This window comes from Aythya ferina (assembly GCF_964211825.1).
Source record: "Aythya ferina genome assembly, chromosome: 19".
Lineage (NCBI taxonomy): Eukaryota > Metazoa > Chordata > Aves > Anseriformes > Anatidae > Aythya > Aythya ferina.
In genome coordinates this window covers 3029907-3051583 of record NC_140309.1, presented here as the reverse complement: position 1 = coordinate 3051583, position 21677 = coordinate 3029907, and the positions used below count along the sequence as shown (strand labels likewise).

General features: G+C 45.7%; 1 protein-coding gene across 8 annotated transcripts in view; it reads left to right on the top strand.

Moving 5' to 3' along the window:
* Nucleotides 1-21677, top strand: part of AUTS2 (activator of transcription and developmental regulator AUTS2) — a 763900-nt gene that overhangs the window by 682802 nt on the left and 59421 nt on the right. For all 8 annotated transcript variants that reach the window (XM_084493462.1, XM_084493458.1, XM_084493461.1 and 5 more), the window contains one exon: nucleotides 8088-8136. In XM_084493462.1, coding sequence (XP_084349588.1) covers nucleotides 8088-8136 — 49 coding nt within the window. The remainder of the gene's footprint in view (nucleotides 1-8087; nucleotides 8137-21677) is intronic.

The following is a 21677-nucleotide window of genomic DNA, read 5'->3' as shown; positions in this document are numbered from 1 at the left end:
TACTCACAGGAGCGCTAGTGGATGGGGAAGAATTTATAGTTTATCCTCTTATTTTGTGATAGGATCTTACAAATGTTCCTGCTTAGACTATGGAGTGTAGGTAGCAGCTTACGAGTCAAGCAAGGTCTCTAGCAGCTAAATCCAACTAAATAGTGCTCCAGAATCTGTTCAGTAGCTCAGAGTTCACATCCCTGGAAGGTATATGGAAGAACAGATAAAATGCTTATATTTTCTGATCGAGAAGTTATAGCTTGAAGTCAGTCTGTGGATTCTCGCTCTTCATTGTTGGCAAAAGGGAAGAAAGATGATTGTGTTGTACACCTCAAAGGCCTCGTGTTGTTTGGAAAAGCTTGGTGGAGAAATGCCTTGGCACTTACAGGATAGGGAAGATTTCTCTTCTGTACATGAATGGCTTCAGAAAACCATCCAACCTGCTTTAGGTGTGAAAAACGGGCTGAATTTTGTCCTGGGAAACAGTGAAGGCCACTCAGTATTTTATAGGGCCAGGCCCATACAGAGAAGAGAGAGCAGCCCTATTGTTCCCTGAGCCCCACTTTTTATCTTTGTTTCCTTTTGAAACCAAAATCATAAAACTGCCTGCAGAGCAGTTGCCTTGCTGTTCCTATTAAATGAGAATTCCAGCTTTTATGCTAATTCAGTTTCAGGTTTCTTTGAACCTGCAGTTTATGGGCCTCTGCTTAAAACTGCAATCTGTTCTGCATAAAAGAAGGGATTACAAAGTGTTTTAGTTTTGCAAATGCTGCAGAAAAATAAAAATAATAAAAAAGTTGCACTGTCATTAATACGCTCTCACAAAAGTTTTCTGCTTTGTCAAATAAAAAGCTGTACTTACACTGGGAACTCACGCCAGTGATGTTATATGGCCCAATAGCTCTGTTTCCTTCGAAGTACTGCAGGTACTCTCTGTACGACCTTTTCTCCTGCCTTCCCCTAGCAGAAAGCATGAGCGTGCATGCTCAGCTAAGAGGGACTATCCGGAAAGCATCATGTTCATCACTGCCAAGAGCCGCTGGCCATGCCAGGCGCTCACCTCGGGGCTGAGAGCAGTGCCGACCTGGCTGCACCGCAATCTATTTTTGCTGACATCTGTTGCTGCATTTATGGCATAATTTTGTTTGTCGTTATGGCTGTTTAGGTAGCTCGTAAGAACGGGTCCTTTTCTTGAACCTCTTTAAAGCATTGGACTTTAAATACTTTCTGGTTGGGACATGATGCCGTCGCTTGCTGTTCAAAGCCATAAAAAGCTGCTGATAGCTCCATAAATTCTTTTCTTGTGGAAAAGAACCTGCGTCTCCTATCCAGAAATGTACAAAATCACGTGTGTTTTAAGAGCATGATGGAGGACTTTATAAGGTATCACAATCACGCTCTAAACTCAGACACCATCATGTCTTCTGGAAAGATTAGCAACTTATTGGAAACATAAATGTTTCCAGCCTTTCACAGAATACCAAAGTATTGGAATATCCAGTTTTCACATTGCCAGGAAAAAGCTGCAGAACCTTCCAGGTGAGGTGAGGTTTGCCATAAATAATTTAATCCAATATAATCTGCTGTAATTTCAATATTCATTTACCACTGTGCCAAAGATGGGTAATTCTTCTTTGGAATTAGTGCATGGCTTGGAAACAAATGTCTGCTTCCCTGCCTGCTGTCTCGGCGGCTTTAGGTCATTTTCATAAAATGTTTGGATCTGAAAGCCTCTTTCAGAGAATGAAAGATCTTGAAATCACTTTTGATCCAAGTTCAATGCACTTCATTTGGCTGTTGTTGTGGCAGAAACAAATGTCGACACTGACAGAGACCACAGACAGATGAAAAAAAAATCTGGCAAGGTCCCACGTAGATAAGACGTAGAAGATTTCAAAAACCTATCCAGGCATATCCTAAAACACAGGAAAGTACTGCTGTCAAGAGAGAGGGAAGCTTCATCCAAAGGCCATTGAAATCATTAGGAGGTGGTGTTGCTTTTTTTTTTCTCCCTTTGATTTAATTTGGCTTTGGGTGAATTCCTAAACTCCAACTTCTCATTCCGAATTACAGAATGCATTTCATGCATGTATAATGTTCTAGCAGGAAAATAGAGGTCCTCTACTTATCTCTAAGACACAAATAATGAACATAATGAGGCCCACAGCCCTGCCAATAAACCTTAACAGCCCCAGGGAGAGGAGGAGGTAAATGCATTTCAGTTTTGTGTATGCTGAGATTTCAGGTGTGGCATGTGGTTAATGTTTGTAAAATCCAGTACAGACAAGCCTGTAGTTTAATCCAGGCAAAATTTGATAAATTAAAGTCTTGTGAGGAGTCTTGGCTTTAATTAGACCAGTCCTTACCAGTGCCGAGATGTAGAAAGTCTTGACCAAAGAGCTCATAGAAGAGACGAGCTGCCACACCTTAACATTACACATTTAATTCCCTGCCCGGTAGTCTTTGGATCCATGCAGTCCCCGGCTCCTCTGGTTGTTGCGCAGGGAACACTTACACTGTTCAAACGCGTTCATTTATTTATTTTTGGTGGAGACTGAAAGCTGCACTCAAGCCATCCATTTCCTTCGCTGAGCTCATGAAATAGCTGATCGACTGCGATGCCTTCTGGCCACTGGCCACTGTCTGTTCTAGAAAGTGGGATCCGTTGTATTTCTGGAGGAGAGATGGCAGTCACCTCACTGATGGCACAAGACCACTTGCTGCCGTGTACCCCTAGTAGGAGATGCAGAAACCTGTAAAGTTAACAGCCAAAGTCCATGCTGAGATTATAGAAATCCAGGGATAACCCTGCTAAGGTGGACAGCTTTGAAAAAAACATTTCCATTACTATAGCCAAGATCTAAATTCAGCCATGAGTTTTTAATTTTCTGGTGAAGGTTTGTCAGTTTTACTGAGGTGCTCCCACTCCTGATGGGGACACACACCGAAAGCGCCGTAGTGTCTGCAGCCATGGCCTGAATTTGGGGCTGTTGGGGCTGCATTCATCCCCGTTGTCATTCCCATCACAGGTCTTCCTGTGCAGTTGCCCCAGCAGAAACCATTGCAGGCCAATGCAGCTCACCTCGGGCACAGATCTTGGAGGCACCATGCAATAATCCTTGCAGCTGGCCGAGGATGTGATGTGTGCCTGCCCAGGCTTCTCTCGGGTGCCCACTGTGCTTCTCCTGGCTCCGGTGAGGCCAACCTTGTGCTCCCAGCCACTGGCGTGGTGGGGTTTGTCCCCGAACCCTACTGCGGAGGATTTAGCTCCAACCCAAATGGAGCTCGTTGCTATTTGACTCCATTAGCACTCCTAGCCCAGCGTTGGTTTGGAACCAACGGCGAAAACACTGAGAACCCACACTGGGCCTATCTTAGCACCTCTCCATTTCCCAGGAACCATCACAAATAGAGGTACCGTGCCAACGAGCATAACCGCCTCTCATCTCCACATCAGCGTGCTTTATGGGAGACATCTTTTGGCTCCGGCTGCCGTGCTCCAGCGAGCAATCACTTGTGTCATAACGTACTGTACCGGCGCCTTTACTTTCTGCGGCGGCTGCTGCCGATTGGCATGCGGTGCTTGAGGAAAATCGGCGGTGCTGAGGAGCACCTTGCCCGCCGGCGGTAGCTGGGTGCTGACAGCGGGGCCGGGCACCCCCCTGCAGCGCACCCGGGGGGCTTTCGGCCGAGTTAGCGACTGCGTTGGGTTTGGGGATTTGTTTTCCCCCCCCCCCCCCCCCAAGACTTGTTGGGTTTGGGGGGTTGTTTTTTTATTTTCCCCTAGGACATCCAAGCGGCTCGCCAGCTGCCTTCCCTCGCCGCCCCCTCCGAGGAGCCGGGAGCCGCGGGTGCGTGCGGGGCCGGGTTCCCCCCCTCCCATCTCCAGCAGCTCCGGCGCCCCCCGCCGAGCCCCCCGCGGCCCCCGGCGGTCGGAGCGGGGCGGCGCGGCCGGGCCGGGGCGGGGCGGTGGGGAGGGAGGAGCCGGCAGGGAAGGAGGGAGGGCGGCGGGGCGGGCGGCAGCGGCTCCGGGAGCGCCGCGCAGTGCGGAGCCGAGCGGAGCCGAGCGCAGCGCCGAGGGTCCGGCCGGCAGCCCCCAGCCCGCAGCCCCCCGGCCCGGCCGGGCGGAGCAGCGCGGAGCGGAGCGGAGCGGGCCCCCTCCACCCCCGGGATTTTACAGGCTTTGCGGGGTGTTTCGGCGGGGCCGGAGGAGCTGGGGCCGGGCCGCTGCCTCTCCCCGATGGAATTCACCTGAGCGCGGCCGCTGCTGAGCCCTGGACGGCGGGGAGGGACGGTGCCCCCGCGGGAGCCCGCTTCGTGCCGGGAGAGGACGGGCATGACTTTTTAAAGACAAAACAAACAAACAAACAAACAAAAAACCCGACAAACAGAAGAGAGGAGGAGGAGAAAAAAATAATAATAATAAAATAAATAAATAAAGCAGCCGGAGAAGGGAACGCGCTGCCGGCTGCAGCTGCACCCCTGCGGCGGGGCGGTGCGCGCAGGGCGGAACGAACGGAGCGGAGCGGAGCGGATCGGGCCGAGCCGAACAGAGCCGGGCCGGGCCGGGCAGCACCCCCGGAGTCGCCGCCCGCCACCGCCGGGGGTCCGCGGTTGTGCCCCGGGGCTGCGCGGAGCCGCTGCCCGTTCCCGCACATGGTCTCCTTTGTCCTGCTGCCGCCGCCGCGCCGCTAGCTCCGCGCCCCCCGCGCCCCCTCCGCGCCCGGGGAGCCGTCGTGCGGGGGGCTGCGCTGCCCGGGGAGGATGCCCGCCGGGCGGCCCGGCCCTCCGAGCCGTCGGCCTCCGCAGGATTAGTTCGGGTCCGGCTGCGGGACGTTGCCAGCCGCCCTGGATCGGAGTTTCCTGGCGCACGCCCGCGCCCCTCCCGCAGCGCCATGAGCCCGGGGCCGGCGACCGCGCTTCGCCCCGTGGCTGCAGGTAAAGGGGGGCCGGGCCGGGCTGAGGAGGGGGCGCGGGGACCCCCCCGGCGGCAGGGGGCAGCGGGCGGTGGGCAGAGCCCCGGTACCGGGGGGCCGCGGGGCGGGGGCAGGTGCGCGGCGGGATCCGGGGCTTCGGGGGGGGGATGCGTGTGGCACGGGGGGAGCGCTCTTGGAGGGGGGTTATTGGTATTAATTCCCCTTCCCGTGAAGTCCCGGGGCTGCTGAAACGCTTCGCGCCCGGTCAGGCAGGGCAGAGCCGGGCGCGGCGCAGGGGGGTGCGGGAGAGTGGGTCGCGACATGGAGACGTGGGTCGCGACACGGAGCCGGCCCCCGGCGTGGTGGATCCCTGGCGGCAGCGAGCGCTGGGGATGCCCCGCACCGGGGGGGGGGGGGAGCCCCCGGGGCCGCTCCCCTGGCGGAAAGGGGGGGCCGAGCCCCGAGCCCCAGCACTGTGCTGCTGTCCGTGCGGAGCCTCGAGCAGGTTTTAGGTCAGCCCTGCGAAGGCGCCGTGTCTCATCCTTCTGCATCGGTGCTGACTTCTTTTATTTTTAGTTCGCGTCGCTTTTTTCCCCCTGTAGCGTTGTTGTAGGATGCGACCGCCTAGGTATGAACAAATAGTAGTTGCATCGAGATTGATGCTGTACCTGTCTGCTGGCAGAGGTTCTTTACTACTCTCTCGGTTGGACATTGCCCTCATCACTGGTTCATCTTCAGATCCAAATTTAAAAGTAATGAAATAGGCAGGCAAAGTTCCAGCTCATGGTTGAAGCTAGTGAAATAGCTTGTGGTTATGTTTATGGTAACCCAGGCAGTGGGCTTTTTTCAAGTTGCTGTTCCATTCAGTAGTGTGTGGTCAGTAATTCAAAATGGGATTCACTTTTGGGCGAGCTTTGTCTTTGTAAAATTATTCCTGTTTTACATGCATATTGGACTGATAATCATCTCCCAGTTTGCTCATGAGCGATGCTTGCACAGGATGTATTGTGCACCGTGGTATGCCCAAGAAGTGCCACTTCCAGATATCACAACAGTGCTCCTTACCATTCAATAGCACCAAAAAAGAATTCCAAAAAAAACATAGCTTAAAAGCAAAATGTTGGTTTACTGTTGGCGTTAGAACAAACCTCTTTAGAAAATAAAAAAATGTTCTCCTTTTTCTAATGTTTGGAAAAATCAAGCAAATAGGAAGCTTCCTCACACTGTTCAATTTTGAAACAGTGTAATAAAGTAATACCTGAAACTGTAACGGTTTCTTTTGGTCGGTTGGTCATTTTTTACTATTTTTTTTTCCATAATGAATTTTATTTCTGAAAAGAAAGAATGGTTTGGAGAGTTCTGACTTGTGAGTGAGGCTGCATTTAAAAAGGCAGCAACATGAAATTCACTGGAAAAGGTTATTATTTTTAATCATAGTGTAGGCTGATTGGCAAGGCTATGAAAGCACCGAGCATCTCTTAATTTGTTGGACTAGCACTGGACTGCTCTTTAAAGCACATGGCCTTCTTGATCTCTTCAATTTGTGCGTTATTCACATATTTTCATTAATTTAAGGAAACTCGTCACTGGATAATAAATCCATCATTGGGTAATAAATCCAGTGTTTACAAGGTATTTAATCGAGTAGAAATACACCAGCTCAGCTTTTAAATAAGCCAACAGTAATCTAGTAAAATCTGTCTAGAAGTCTAAAAAAGAATAAAGCCATTTTTAGTAGTTAATCATAGAAATCTTTTATGTTGTTAACTTGAGGGCAAGCAAATTATTTCAGTCTACTCTTACATGGTGATAGGCAGTCTGAACTGTATCTACTTATTTATCTATCAGTCGTTTCACACCTAAGTTCCTAGTATACTCGAGATACCTAATATATGTTGGTCATCTGGATGGTTTTTCTCTGGTTTTGAATTCAGAAATTCCTTCAATTTAACCAAAAATACAGCCTGCTTTCTGAATATACAATATTTTAAAATTATTTTTCTGGAACCAGTGAGAAAACAGTTTCTATTGGAAGACTAAAATCTTCCTCAATGTTGCATTTTTTTCCCCGTTTGCAATATTTTGTTACTGACCACAATTCTTTCTGTGCATTTTCAAAAAGGAGACTTTCTCTAAACGGAGCTGTAGCCAAGATGTAGTTCACAATTGAACAGCTCTCTGCATTTTGTGACTAAAAAGATGCAATAAGTTTAAGCTTTAGGTGTGTGTTTGTGTGTACGCATACGTATTTTTGTGTGTGTGCCGCATACACATCTGTACACGGATGCATAAACTTAATGCTTTCTGCTTTTGGAATCAGGGACTTTGTAAAATCGTCATTTGCAGTGTTACGTTCCCTAGTCTGGTTTCTCGCCGTTACAGCTTTTGAAAAGAGGAGCTCAATGTTTTTGTGTGAAACTTAAGATATGGCTTTTAAATAATAGGTAGAAAGATGAACTGTAATTCTTGCATACAAACCACGGGATTAGATAAGGATCTAATGCAGTATTAGGAGGAAAAACCTCCCATAGATAAGGATGCCTTGATGAAAAATAAAATGGATTATGAGTTTGTAGAGAGCGTGGTGTCAAGAATCAATTATTCTGACGGAGACAAATCCTGTGTGGAAATATAAACTATACTAAATGCTAACAGTGGCTTTCTCTTTCAAAGAGTATATAGCATCAAGTTATAAAATTAATAACCTAAATTATCGTCACTGCTTTAAAATACTAAAAATCAAATGGTTGGCACAGTAGGGGTCTCCAAAAATACCTAAAAATGTAATTTAGAAACCCGCAATTCCTGAAATTGGGTTGTATGACTCAAAATCGTAGCTCTTCTCAGTTGCAAAATCGATGTCAGAATGTAGTGGATAATTACAGTACAAAAATACAGTTTGTGTGCAGCTAATACGTCGAATAAAAATAATTTCTTTCTTTATTAAATAGAGTCTTTCCAAATAAATATCTGCACTGCAGGGTGGTGAAGCACAGCCAAATAGCACCACCTTATGGACGTTTTCCTCTGAGGGTGCAGCTTCTCTTAGCTCACTTGGTTTTGTCACCTGATTTGTTTCTCTAAAATATGTATACATATGTGTGCGTGTAAATATAGTGCGTACCTTTTGAAATGTATCACTTGCAGAAAATGTAACTTCTTTTTTTATTGGTCTTTCAGGCATCTGATGCCAGCTCTGAAAAACTGTTCAACGCTGTTACAAATAAAGGTAAGACTGCAATTCACATCACAAACATATTTTTTCCCCATACATTTCTTTTCATGGCAATTTCAATGGGAGATGAAATGTAACTTGTCTTGCAGAAATGTCGCAATCAGCTTGTTAGTGCTTTTTATGTTTCTCTTGGTTTCAGACATGTTCTGTATGCTTGGTAATTGCTTTGCTTAAGCAATATAAAATAAAGGCTTTAAATAATGCAGTGCCTGCCAGGTCAGAATTAATTTAAATAACAATATTAGGGAATAGTTTATTTTACAAATGGCTTTAATTTAAGCTCATTTAAATAACTGTAAGAGTTTTCAAAATGTTTTAACTTGATTGTTACTCATCAGCTACATGATAGACATGGAATTATGAATAGCCAATTTGCACTGCTGACAGTAATAACCAGCCAACGTTTAGTATTCACAGGATAATAGTCATAAACCATGGCTTGCTGTGCTGTGTGCTTTCTGTAGAGTTAATAAATGATATAGAGGGCCACATTTAAATATTCAGTATCCCATTAATTTCCTCCAAACAGCAATCTAAAGAGAGAGTGGCTAATGATATAACAGTACATTAAGGGAAAACTTACCCTAAATCAGTGCCAGTGAGCTTCTGTGCAGAGCTTGTCCTGAAGCAGCATTATTAGAAAGACTGTCGGCTGTGGGGATGTATTTATTTATTTATTCATGTATTTATTGCATTGTTTTTGTGAGGAGGGCTGAGGGAGCGGCTCCAGACAAGAGTTGCGCCAATGAGTATAATTCAAAGCCTTTAAAATGCGTCAGCTTTTCCTCTGCTTTTCACCCCACTGTCCTACTTCTTAATGGCAGCGTGTAACTGCCTAGTAATAGGAATAGGGTGTGCTTCAAGCTGTAAACGCACAGTGTTTTAACTTACTGGGGTTTTGGAACACTTGAATAAGTCTTGAATAAGAAGGATGAGACACAGATTAATTTGGTATCTAGGTTTCTCTTTTTGGCCACGTGTGGATTTGTTTAGTGTTGCCCTGGGTGTTCCCCACCAGGCCAGGACTTTGGTTTATTATTCCGGTGGGTCATTCTGGTGTTGTTTTGTGTTTAATTCTGTGAAGTGGTTTTAAGTGGGGCAGCTATGTGACCCCAATATGTTTGGGATTCCCACACTGATACACCATCACTTCTGAGGTCTTCGGCTGCATATTGAATAATAATTACATTTAATTGCATTATGGATCCATATTCCTCTTTTTTTATGTAATAGCATCGTTTGGAAGTACCATTCAGATGGATGGTCTCGGTGGTCTAACTTGGTTATCTCACTTGGCAATCTGATAGATCTGTTTGGTTTAAATGAATTTACAGGTTTCCACCCAACCTGTCCACAGGCAGAGGTCACAGCCAAAAAGAAATTAAAAAAAAAAAAAAGGAAGAGTTTTGTGTTTGAGTGACTCTGTAGTACGTGTGCCTGTGTCTCAATTTTGCAAATTCGCTGTAAAAATCCACCATGGGGTTGGAGTAGCCATGGCCAGGGACTGGATACGGCCTGCAGGCAGGGCCCAGGGCCGGGGCTCCTGGGGGCTGACGGAGGAGGAGTAGGCCCCTCTTCCTCTTCCTCTGGTTTTCTTTTTGAACCCAGCACATTTCCCACATTCTTATTTGTGTTTACTTATGGAGGTTGATTCGTGGCATCTATTTGGTTGTGAATACCCATGCTTGACAGGGAGCCTTTTCTTCTGAGGTACTTTCTTTTGGTGATTTAGTTCCCTTGAAAGGATTAGGGTTTCTTTGTGTAGCCTAAAATCAACATAGGCTTTTCTAAGCTTTGCTTGGGAAACCATACACAAATAAGCTTTTTAGTTGATGGTAGATTATTCCTTTGCCCCTTATTTCCATCAAAATGGCGTCTTTCTTTTCTCCTCCTGAGTTTCCCCTTAAAGCCATATGCTAATTCCTGTTGGTAACATGAATGACAAGGGGAGAATCAATGCAAATCCAGGTGCGGCCAAACTAGGCTGACTGGTATTTTTTTTTTCTCCACTGGGAGAAAGAGATTAAGGGAAAAGAGGGCGGAAAAAGCATCAGGGACAGTTTTGTTAAAGGGATTAGCATTCAGACCGCTAAATATCAGGAAAAGAGCCTCAGAAAGATCCCCTGTTTGGGGATAATGTCAGTAATTGCTTGCAGCCAGGTGCAGGGGCTCTCGTTGTGGCCATGGTTGTTGCAAGGCTCTTGCCTTCTCCGAGTGTCTGCCCTGGAGACGGCTGACGACTGCCCGGGCGCTGTCAGTTTGATATATTCCAAGTTCAAGTTCTCTCCCTGCAATTCAGTCTGTTTGCTTCAAAGCCAGTTCTTCCCCTGTGTTGTCCGTGGCTGCTTTTGCCAAAAGCAATAAAAGTCACTTGTAAGAAAGGTCTCGTCTGCATTGGGTAAATCATGATGAAACCTTCAAAGCTCCTGGCTGAGAGACCAGGCTGGGAGGGCTCAGCAGACTGACAAGTGTGCATCCCTCCGCGTCCAGGGCCAGGCCTCTCTGACGTCCCTCAGCTACCTGTGTTTCACACATACTTCATGTCTTGCCACTTCTGGTTTTGCAGAATTCTTTACAGCTGAGGTAGCAGAAAATTACAGAAGTAATGTATTCACAAAGCAGGTAAAAATCCTAAAGTGTGTTAGGTTTCTGTCATTTGCTTGTAGACTGCAGGGCTGACGATGAGATCAAGCTCACGGTCTATGCGATTAGTATGGATGTATAATGTGAACCAGCCTTTTCCTCACAAATAGTAAAAATTAAAAAATCTAGGACAAAGTGGAAATTACCCCCCTGCTAAGCCTTCCTTGAAGGGGGGAATAAACCCATCAAAGAGAAGTCTCCCAGCATCCATTTGGGAGCTGGCTGCCCTTAGAGCTCAAGGGGAAGATGAGTCCTGTGAGATGTGGGAAGTGCCCCATGGATGTTGGGGCCCCTTGGGGCTGGGGTATGAGTCACAGCAGAGTGGTGCCATGTTTGAGAGAGCCATGGGGTTCCTATGTCAGCTCTTTGCTGCCACTGCTCCCTGAGGTCCCCAGCGCTGTGCCACATCTGCAGCAGTGCTGGGGATTTGGGAGGAACGTGGCCCTTTCCCCAGGGCAGGAATCGCTGTGGCTGCTGCTGAAATGAGTAGTCCCTTGTCATGTACCAGAGCCCTGGGCTCCATCATTTGGGCAGGAATTTATGTCGCAAAGCTTAAAATTACATAGGAAAATGATTGCTGTTGAAATCTGGGTGTCTGTGTTGGGAGGTGAGCACCTATAATTGCTCTGTGGAGGAGGAATGGAAGAGAAGTGCATTGCCTGTCTGCAGCACCCCCTTTGTTCCCCCACTTGTGCAAGCTGTGCTTTCCAGTTCAGGATTGCTGCTTATAGTCATGGAGTCTGCAAAAGAACATAACTTCTACTTACATCAGAGCATCAACCTTAACACCATTAATCCTGGCCAAAATACAGGTTTCTGTTCATGAATTTTTGTAACATGACTTTCCAGCATAATTAAATTCCATTATCTGTTAATAATTTAAATAGACACATCTGAAGATGCAAAGCAGGCAGCTCCTACTACTGCTGTGTATTTAATTTATGTTAACTCCCTCCTACGTACCCTTGGAAAACAGCTTTTCCTGGAGGGAGAAATGAGTCCCAAAGTGATGAAGTTTCATTTGTGCTGTATATTGAAGTTTGCCTTTGATCAGAAACACAATTGGGCTGTTACAGCTTTTTATGTTCAAATTGTTTACAGGATGTTCATGTAAACTTTATGAATCCTTCTGCTTTGTGGCACCACCAGCTGTCAGGGAAATATTTATACTCTCAGCTGGAGGTAGATCACGGCGTCTGGGTTACTAGTCCTCACTGGTGGCTGAAATACCGGTCAGATCAAGCCCTGGCTTTTTAGGTGGTTCTACAGGAAGATCCTTCCGTGGAAAAACAGGCGTATTGTTTTTTCTCCCCTCATCTTTGGTGAATCATTTCTTGAGGATCCTCTACAACATCTGTTTCTGTAAACAAGTCGGGAGCTCAAGCTGGCAAGTGCTTCTCCTTGCTGATCCAATCCACAGGGGATCCTTGGCTGTAGAGGAGAGCTCGCTCTAAGTAAGCCAGCCCCACACTGGCTCATCTTGAATACAACTGGATCTCCTAGCACACAGATGGCACATGTGCAGGATGAGCAGGAACACTGCCAGAGGACTGACTGCTTCCCCGGGGTCTGCAGGAGCCTTCCTAACAGCCTGCTGGGTATTCTCACCTTTGCTTTTGACTTTCTGGGGGTTGCTTTCTGCGTGCTTTGGTCCTCCGTGCTATGTCTGCTCACTGAAGTGTTTCTTCTGAGGTTGGTGTTAGGGCTGTGGAGCAATGCCAGGGCTGCGGGAACCCCCCATCGGCCAGAACCTCTGGGGCAGCTGAGTCACTGGGGCAGTTCTGCAGGCTTCTTTTTTTGTGGCTGTGGGGATGGGCTCGCCCTCCCAAAATGATGCCTTGACAATGGTGTCTCCTTGCCTTTCTAGTGGAGACTGCTGGTGGCTTTGGATCTCTCGGTTATGTTGTTTCTTGGGTTTCAAATGACTTTTCAGCATTTTCCATGTGAAAGTTCAGTGTCTCATTAGCAAGGGACTGAGCTCTGTAAAATGTCTCCTGTTTTGAAGACCCCAGGTTTCTTGTGCCAGTGAGTTAGATTAGAAGAAACGTTGCATCACTTCACTATAACTTCCAAGTCAGGCAGACGAAAAAGCCAACACATGTCTTGAGACGGTCGTTTGTTCTAGTGCACAAAAGAGCAAGGCAGTTATTTCTGTGTCATGAAGGCTTTATCTGAGCGAGGAATTTGTTGCATAACTTCCCCTTATGGCTGCATCTCCTGTGCACAAATGGCTCCTGCCCATCAGTATACTTCTTATACCCTCTGCTTTACGTGCTGGAGGGCTTTTTTGGCTGGGGTATGGGTGTCAGGACCCCCAGTGCTGGGGGAGGTAATAGTAATTTTAGCTGCAAGAAAAATTCCCTGGATAATGGGATATGCCCAAAGAGGTGGTAAGGTCAGAGGTAGCTTTTTCAAAAACCTTTCAGATTCTTAAATCTGAAAATTTACAATCTTACAGCACAGGAGCCTTCCAAGGCTTCACTGATAATTTTGAATTTAATCATTCAAAGCAAAACCAAACCATAAAAGAGCCAGAGCCAGGCATGGGTGTTTCCAAAATAACTGAAATAGGCAGTTGACAGCATTGTTCTGGGAAGCCTTGTCCACTTGAACTTGTATCAAGTACCCTTTGGTCTCAGGTGCTGATTGTATTCCTCTAAGTTCTCTTAAGGCTGTCGGTCTTAGCAAAGTCAAATGATTCCAGTGTCAGTGAGCAAAACGACAATATTTACTAATGCATAATTGTGTCTGTTCTGGAGAAAGTATTTGCTTTACAGATTAAACTATATTTGATTTTCTCAAAAAAAGGCTTATCAGCTCTGGGCTGCAAAATAACCAGTGGTAATCAATTCAAAATAAGGTGGAAAAATTCTTAAGGATAAGAGTGGTTTGTTGACAAGGATCTTGACTTGACATACCTCCAGATGAGTGGAGTCCAGGCTGGAGCCTGGCATGAGATTTCATAAATGGAGCATCCTGCAGACCTCCCATATCTGGCCTGCTGTTAGTCTCTCCCTTGTAATAAAATGTTGTTTTCTCTGAAAATGTATGTTTATTTAACTAGGTCTCTTTTTGCTTCACAATCTGGATTCCATTCAGTCAGTTACCACTCCAATTAACTAACAATTATTTAACATTAACAGTAATTACAGACGCCAGTTAAGCGCCTACAGATGTCAACTGTTAGCTTTGTACCTAATCACTCAATGAAATGGAGAAAGTTCAACAAACATCAATTAGCCAAGCAATTAGTATGAGGTAGGAAAGAGCATGTTATCGTGTGTGAGCTGATTCAATTTATTTTATTTTGTCAGTAAAACACACGCACGCAGACAAGCAGCAGTAAGTCGCCGAGATTAGATAAAGCTATTGTTTTGCTGTTTATACAAGACTTTTTCCCTCCTCTTCTTTTTCATACATAACTTAAATGCGCTTTGCCAGGCGTTTGTTATCTTATCAAATACATTGCATTTCAATTGGAAAAGCACTGCAATGTCATTTTCAGCAGAGGTGGAGGCTGTTGACGTGGGGTTTAGATGTGAGTGTGCCCCAGCAGAGCTGTCCCCGTAGCTGGGCTGCTCCCACCTGCACCTGCAGCGTGGACCCAACGCACTTACGCAATGGCTGCACGGGTCCAGATAACACCAAGCACCATTAATTGGTTCCTCCATCTCATTTATCGATGTATTTAACACTGCTATTTGCTTGACTCAGCTAGAAAACTGCGCAAAGTGGTTTGCTTCGTCTGTGGGCAGCAGGGGTTGAGCTGCCCCAGCCGTGGGGCACTGGCTGCCCGGAGAGCACCGTGTGCTCATGGGGCTTGAAGGAAAAAGAAGGAATGGGCCATAAATTCATTTTACCACAAGGAAAAAAAAAAATGGTTATCTATAGCTGTGAAAGCCTCTCTTTTAAGGTCTGTTGAAGACCTGTAGACCAGTATGCAGTGTGTGGCGTACGCAGGGGTGCCCGGGCTTCCCGAACACCCCCTGTGCCACTCGCCCACCAATTCCCCTCTGCCACCTGCTTTTTGGCAGGATCTGCTGTCTCCTTGCTTGGCACCATTTCGCTCAGGCTGTCTTACATCCAACTACTGCTAATTTAAAAAAAAAAAAAAAAAAAAGCACTCCGAAGTATCTCACATCCTACAGTTATGTATCAGTCTTGACACTCTGGATGTCAGTAGGAGTTTCACAGGGACAGCTATATGAATTGTGCTTTTCTTTCCTTTTTATTTTTTTCAAGTAAAAGTCTTGGTAGTTGCTTCAAAAATCAGAGCAAATGGACGCTTTTCTTCCCATTTTTAACTGTCCCCCAAACAAGAACGCCTTTCAACTTCATCACAGTGCCGACATATTTTAAATGTTTTTCCATATAAAATGATCCCACAAAATATGATATTATTTTATCATGCAGACTGCCCACAGAAGTCAGTAGAGTTATTTGAATTAGTCATTGTTTTCCGGAGTGTGGGAACAGATGTGGAAAACCACAGGCAGATCTCTCCCTTGCTTTCCAAAGTCTCAGCTGGTTTTTTTTTTTTTTTTTTTTTTTTTTAGAAAAACACACACACACACAGTCTGAGCATGTGAAGAAACCCTTAAATGTGTGACTTAAGTGCAATAATATTTGTCTGAGTAGGCAGAAAGACTGAAATAAAGCTTCTAAGTGAGAACTACTGTGTTCATTCCAGCAGCAATGAATACCTTGCAAAGGATGATACTTTAAACTGGTGACTTTTAGCTTTTTCATGGCTCAGCACTTGTTGGTCCAAAAGTAAAGGAGGGGCCTTGCTGTAAAGAGACACCACCATTTCTCCAGATCCAGAGAGGGCTGGAAGAGGCCGTTATTGCTTTCATGCAGCAGAACAAACAGACTCTAATTTGTCCTCATTTAGACTTCAGTTCAGTAACCTGCTTCATCGCATGACTGACCCTAAACACTTGTTAACACTGAGAGTTTACTTAAGTGCTTTGCTGGGTGAAGGCCACAGGGGTAAATCCCGTGACACCCTGGAGACTTTCAGTCACTCAGGAATCACTTTTATTTTCTTCCTTTTTTTAATATTTCACCCAAGTGCACCTGTGTTAGTGAGGGGATGCTGCCCAGAGGGGCTCAAGCCCCTGCCACTGGCTGCTGTCCCCAGGGGGTCCTGCTCTCGTCCCCACCTTGCTGCCACCCTGGTGCTTGGTGGAGTCTGTGAGCTGGGTTCATCACCTCACCAGCAAACCAAACGCTGCAAGAAAAGGGCAATGATTTCACAGCCTGCTGCTGCCAGACCTGGCGCAAAGGACTGGGCAGAGGCAGCGGAGAGAGGCTGGATCAGCCCAGCCACAGCACAGCTTCACTCTGGGATCGTTCCGTCCTGATGAAATTATTTAGTGTAACATGAACTATTTTCCAGGCTAGATTTGACTAGCGCTGGCCTGCGCTGCTGCCAGGAGCATGCTGAGCAATGCTTCAAGTAGTGAGAGAGAGTGTGTTTCTGAAAGGGTGTTAGGCAGCATCCAGCAAGCTGTTTAAAAAAGACAGTGTAAATGTATACTTAAAAAGTTGCAAACAGAAGAGTAGATAAACTTGATTTAAGTGCCTTTTAGAAGAGTTAATGACCTTGACTTACATATACTAGAAGAGTAAGGCACAAGCTATTTTTTTTCCCTCTTTACTTACCCAAAAATATTTCTGAAGTTTTTGACTTTTTTTTTTTTTTTTTTTTAAAGCTTAATATATTCAAAGTGGGACCCAGGAAGAATTTCCAGGTCTGAGAGTTCTGGACTCAAACCCCACTTGACTGCTAGCACCTGTGTTTACTTGAGCAGGATTTCCCCCGGTGCATGAAATCCTGGGTTCAGGCATGCTCACAGCTTTCCCATACCTTTGTGGGGCCACGTACCTTCTACCTAAATCCTGTTCATGCCCAAAGGAACTCCCCAAGCCCTGTGTCACCCCGCTTGCCCAGAGCTATTCAGGAGTCATTCACAGTACTTGGAGCGTGGGCCAAACCCCCTTCTTCTCCAGCGCTCTATGGGTACCTTGTGGCTGGGTCAGCACCGTGCTCCACGGTTCCTTTATGGGTTTCCACAAAACATCGCGGTGGCAGTAGGTGAGGTGGATTTGGAGGACTTGGACTGTCTGGGTCAACGCTTTGCTCATGATGAGGGGAACAGCGAGCGACGCGTGGCATCGCTGGTGCTTGTGGCTTACTGATTTTTGTTAGCATTAGAGGGCTGGGGAGAGGGATGAGGCATAGTGCTGCTGAGCTCCTGCAGCAATTTGGTGTCGTTTCCAACTATTTCAAGTTAGCGGGCAGTTCTGAAAATTGGAGCCAAAGTAATTTGAGTGGCTTGTAATAGGAAGCAGCTGCTGCAGAGCAAGTTGTGTCCTAAGAAAAATGGCTTTATGAAAATAGGTCTGCTGAGTAATAAAGCCACAAATTAATACTTAGTTCATTTACTAGGTTGTTAGTCCCATAAGCACTTAAAATGCATTTGTTAAAAGAAACAGCATTATAAAAATCAATTGCAGATGAGCAATACCCCCGGTTTTACTTCTGTTTGCTGGTTTTTATCGTTGGCTGTTCATACAAGTACTGCCTCTGCAGATTTCAGCAGGTGTGACTGCTCCATGGGCATTACAGTCTCCGTTGCTTTGCCACAAAGCAATTTGGGATTAGGTTTTGCTGGGTAGAACAATGACACCATTTTGTTCTGTCCCATGGTAGTAACTGGGTTTCATTCCTCTCCTTGCTTGTGTTTCTGAGAAAAATGATTTTCAAAATCTAACTTTGGCAGTTTTTTAGTTTTTTTAGCACGACCTGTCTCAGAGGAGGGGTGAGAAGCTGTGCCAGTGGTACAGCATTATAAATCTCCAACCTCAACTCCACTGCTGCTTTGAAACTTGAACTAACAGCTCTGCTTGGCGCTTTGGGGTAGTGCAAGGAGCACATAGTCAGTAAGGGAGCTGATCCTCAGTTTATTTGGTTGTGGAGGGCAGTGAGATGCTTCTAGCTTTGCTAGATGGACAAGGATACTGAGTTTCTGATGCCTTTTAGAAAGATCTTCTTAATTCTTTCTCTTCTCCTTGGATCTGACCACATCTAGATGAGGTACCTGAACAACTGCAGGTACTCTTGACACTCTTCCTGGGGTCTGAACAAGGCTTATTGAATTGACTGGGAGAAATAGGATGAACTCATGGGTTCTCACCTCACTTCTTCATGAAGAAAGACAGAGGAACAATCTTGGTCTTCAATTCAGTCGTAATTCATTGCCAGATGTTCAGTGTTGTGTTTCTACCCTCCAATCAAGTGAGTGTTGGTTTTGAAGTGAGGATTGTTGGTGGATGAATAAACAGCCTTCTTTTTCTTTGGGATCTGGGAAAGAGTTGTCATGTGGATGGAAAAATGAGAAGCTGTTAGTATTTCAGAAAGAGCAATGAGGAGCATAGTGCTGACCAGGTTCTCTGAACACTCGCATCCAGCTGAAATGAGAGCATGCTCAGAAACAATATGAGCAATCACGAAACACCGTATGTGTCGTCTTTCACCACACCAAAAGAAATCCTGAGATTATATCAGACGTGCTTAAAGCAGACCACTCTGGATAGCGTGTTTTGAAGACCGTGGTTCTTGAGTAACTGGCTCATTATAAATACAGTTCATATTTGAACAGTCACGTCTGATTGCAGAATAGGTGAACAACCCTTAGAGTACACAAGCGATTGCATGTAGGCTGCTAGACAGATTAACTCATGCTGACACCAGTTGTGTAACCGTGCCTGCGGTGCTGCGCGTGGCCGCACACTCTGTACGTACAGACTTCGTAAGCCATCTGAGGCCAGATCCGCTGCCCCTTGCCACGAATGGATGGGTTCCTTTCAACTCGGTTCAGACTCCAAGGCAAATCCTTGTCTTTCAGGTCAGAAGATCATCCTTGAGCATTTATGAGGCTGAACCAAAACCAAATGGTTCTATGGGGAAAATTAGCGAACTCTTGCTTGTTTCATTGTTGCAAAGGTCACTTTTATTTTCTTTCAGCCTTTCTCCATGCTACTGTCAGGTTTCCTTCCTAAAAATGGCCTTCAGTACCTGCTGTTGTGTTTTCCCTGTGGTTTCTCTAGATGCATTGTCCCCAAAGTATGCTTGGCAGGAAGAGAAATGAGAGTGCTCACCTCTGTTGTGAGTGGTAGATTAGTGCCAGTCTGCCTATAGAGTGCTTTCCTGTACATGCATCTGCATAAACATTTTACAAAAATAACTCTCTTCTTCCAGTGACCCTCTGTAAAAGATCATGGCCCAGCGCTGTGAGGTCAACAAGTGCTTTCTGTCCATTCTGTGATGCAGACAGGAATCTCTGTAAAGCCTGTGCTGATAAAACCCAGTTTGATCAGTGAGAGAAGCATGAAACGTTTCCTCAAGTCTTTGTAGTGATGACCAACACCATTATTTCCCAAAGCTGCCTCTGCAGAGCCCAGTCCTGTGGCATGTCAGTCATGCTTGTGGGCATGGTGAGTGTGAATCCAGCTTGCTGGAACAGCCACATGAACAGCAGGTGAAAGCCACAGCTCAGGGGGAAAGAATCTGTGTCCTGCCCTCCTTCTTAACAGATTTGCGATGTCTTACCTCTGTTGTGAGCCTTCCTCTTCCAGTGATGGATCTTGATTGACTTTATTTTCCGTCTGTTTCCACATCTGCTCCCCATATCTATATGCTGGCTTTTATTCTTATATAATAAGTCTTTGGACCATCTTTTGGCCCATTTGCACAGCCCCTACACTGTTGAAACCAGGCCCAAGGCTGGGGCTTGTGGGAATTGCTGTAATACAATTAAAGGATGATAATAATCATCTGGCAAGCTGTTACACTTGTCTGGAAAGGGCTGGGTAATATGTGCAAGTGGGACAAGTCTGCACATCTTCTGAATTAATAAAAAATTAAGTTTGTTGGCAATCCGCATGTAGTAGATTAACACCTTGCTTAAATAGGTAGCTGACAACTTCAAGGGGGGGGTTGGCGCTTTAATAGTTAAGCTGGTTTTCTTTGTCTTCACATGCCCTGTCCGGCATCTCATCTCATTCAAAGAACCTAATTGCTCTCCGGTTTTTCAACAGCACATCATTTTAGCACCTCGCTGCCAAGACAGTTATTCACCTAAAGGCCTCATTATGTTTTGCCAGTACATCAGGGGGCCAAAAATAACTTGACAGTATCTGCTCAATACTCAGGTCTCTACACGACAAACCAATAATTGGGTGAAGCAGACCCTAAGCACAGCGTAGCTGACACAGACCCCTGTGTGCCCAGCCCTGAACAACAGCAGCTGCTGCTCTGACCGACCAGCTCAGAGGCAGCCCTTGGGCAGGACACAGGACGACAGCTTTGGAAGCATCCTGGTGGTTACTGCAGCGAGGGTCTCCTCTGCAGGCTGTGCCAAGTCTCTGCCATTTTCCTGCAGGTGAATGGCTGACATCTTAGAACAGAGGCTGAACAACAGAATTTGAAAAAGCAAAAGCACTCATGTGCTGTCATCCGAGAGGGCTTATGGGTGGGCCAGGAAATGATCCATCTTCCCCTTTTAATCTGATCTTATAATTAATTTAAAGTTGATTGCTGCGAGTGGCTGTGCATACTTAAAAATTAGATTAGCCAGTAAATTGTCTCTAATGATGTTTTTTATTGCTCTGGTAGTTTACACAAAAGCAATGAACGTGCCTTTGTTTGGAGCACTTTGATGTATCCGGAGAGGGCAGGAACAGACAGCATCGGGGTCCCCAAAGGTGGCGAGGGCTCCCTGTTAGGGCAGACACTGCTGGTCATCGTCCCTTGCGCCCCTGAACGTCTTGCTGCCACGGCATGCACTGTGCTGCCACCAGGCATTGTGCCCTGACTTTCCATCCTGGAGCATCCCCAACCTCTTTGAGGCACAGGCCCTAAATCGCCCTGTTTGTCGTCTTGGCAAACCCCAAATTTTCAGAGGCTGCTGCCGCTTTGTGCTGCCGTGTATCAGTAGTGGTGCAGCTGCACGCAGTAAAGCACACCAGGGGCCTTTAGCGTTTAGTATGTTATATTACTAATCCTGTGCAACTTAGTGTATATGATAAAGTAGAGTGGATATGTTAAGAAGTGTTTGACAGGTGCCGTAACTTAAAATTTCATGGGATTGCTCCTTTTCTTAACACTAATGCTACCATCTGTGTGCATACAAATCATCAGTTTCAGCCACATAAATGCAGGTGCACATGCACACAGGTCATACTGGCAGCCTAGCATGGGATTAGGATTTTCCTGTTGAATTCCCCGTGCTTGCTTTTTAGGCATAATCAATGTTAGCAAACAGTGAGGCAGAGGAATAAGGGGCATTGCAGTGCTACTGAAAGTTGTTCATAAAGATGCTAACACAGGGAAAGTTTGTTGTTTTGACAAAGAATCTGTAGCATTTTTCTGCAACATTTTATGGTTCTTTGGCTGCTAGCCCTTAAAAGCAGGAGTGGCAAAAAAAGCTCTTCCAGTTAGAGAACTAAGTAAACTTCAAAGCCTAAAAAGATCCATCTAATTTGTAGGTAAAAGTTTGCTTTCATAATTACCATGCCTGTGTTGTTTATTCTAGTACATCTATAGTGAGATAAATTATTTGCAAATGAAAACAAATACAAGGCAAAGAATGTGATTCAATCTTTGAGCTGATTCTTCAGAAGAATGATAAACAGTTTTTAGCAGTTTTCTTTGGAAATGTAGGTTTTGTTTGCTTTCCTTTGGCTTACCATGGAAAAATGATTGCTGCTTATAATTGATAGTTTATCGCTGTACCTACATTTTCTCTCTGCAACTTAAACTTTGTCCTTTGTAGATAGAGGGAGTATGTTCTGTTAGGCTATGTTTTTAATATATAAAAAGCATG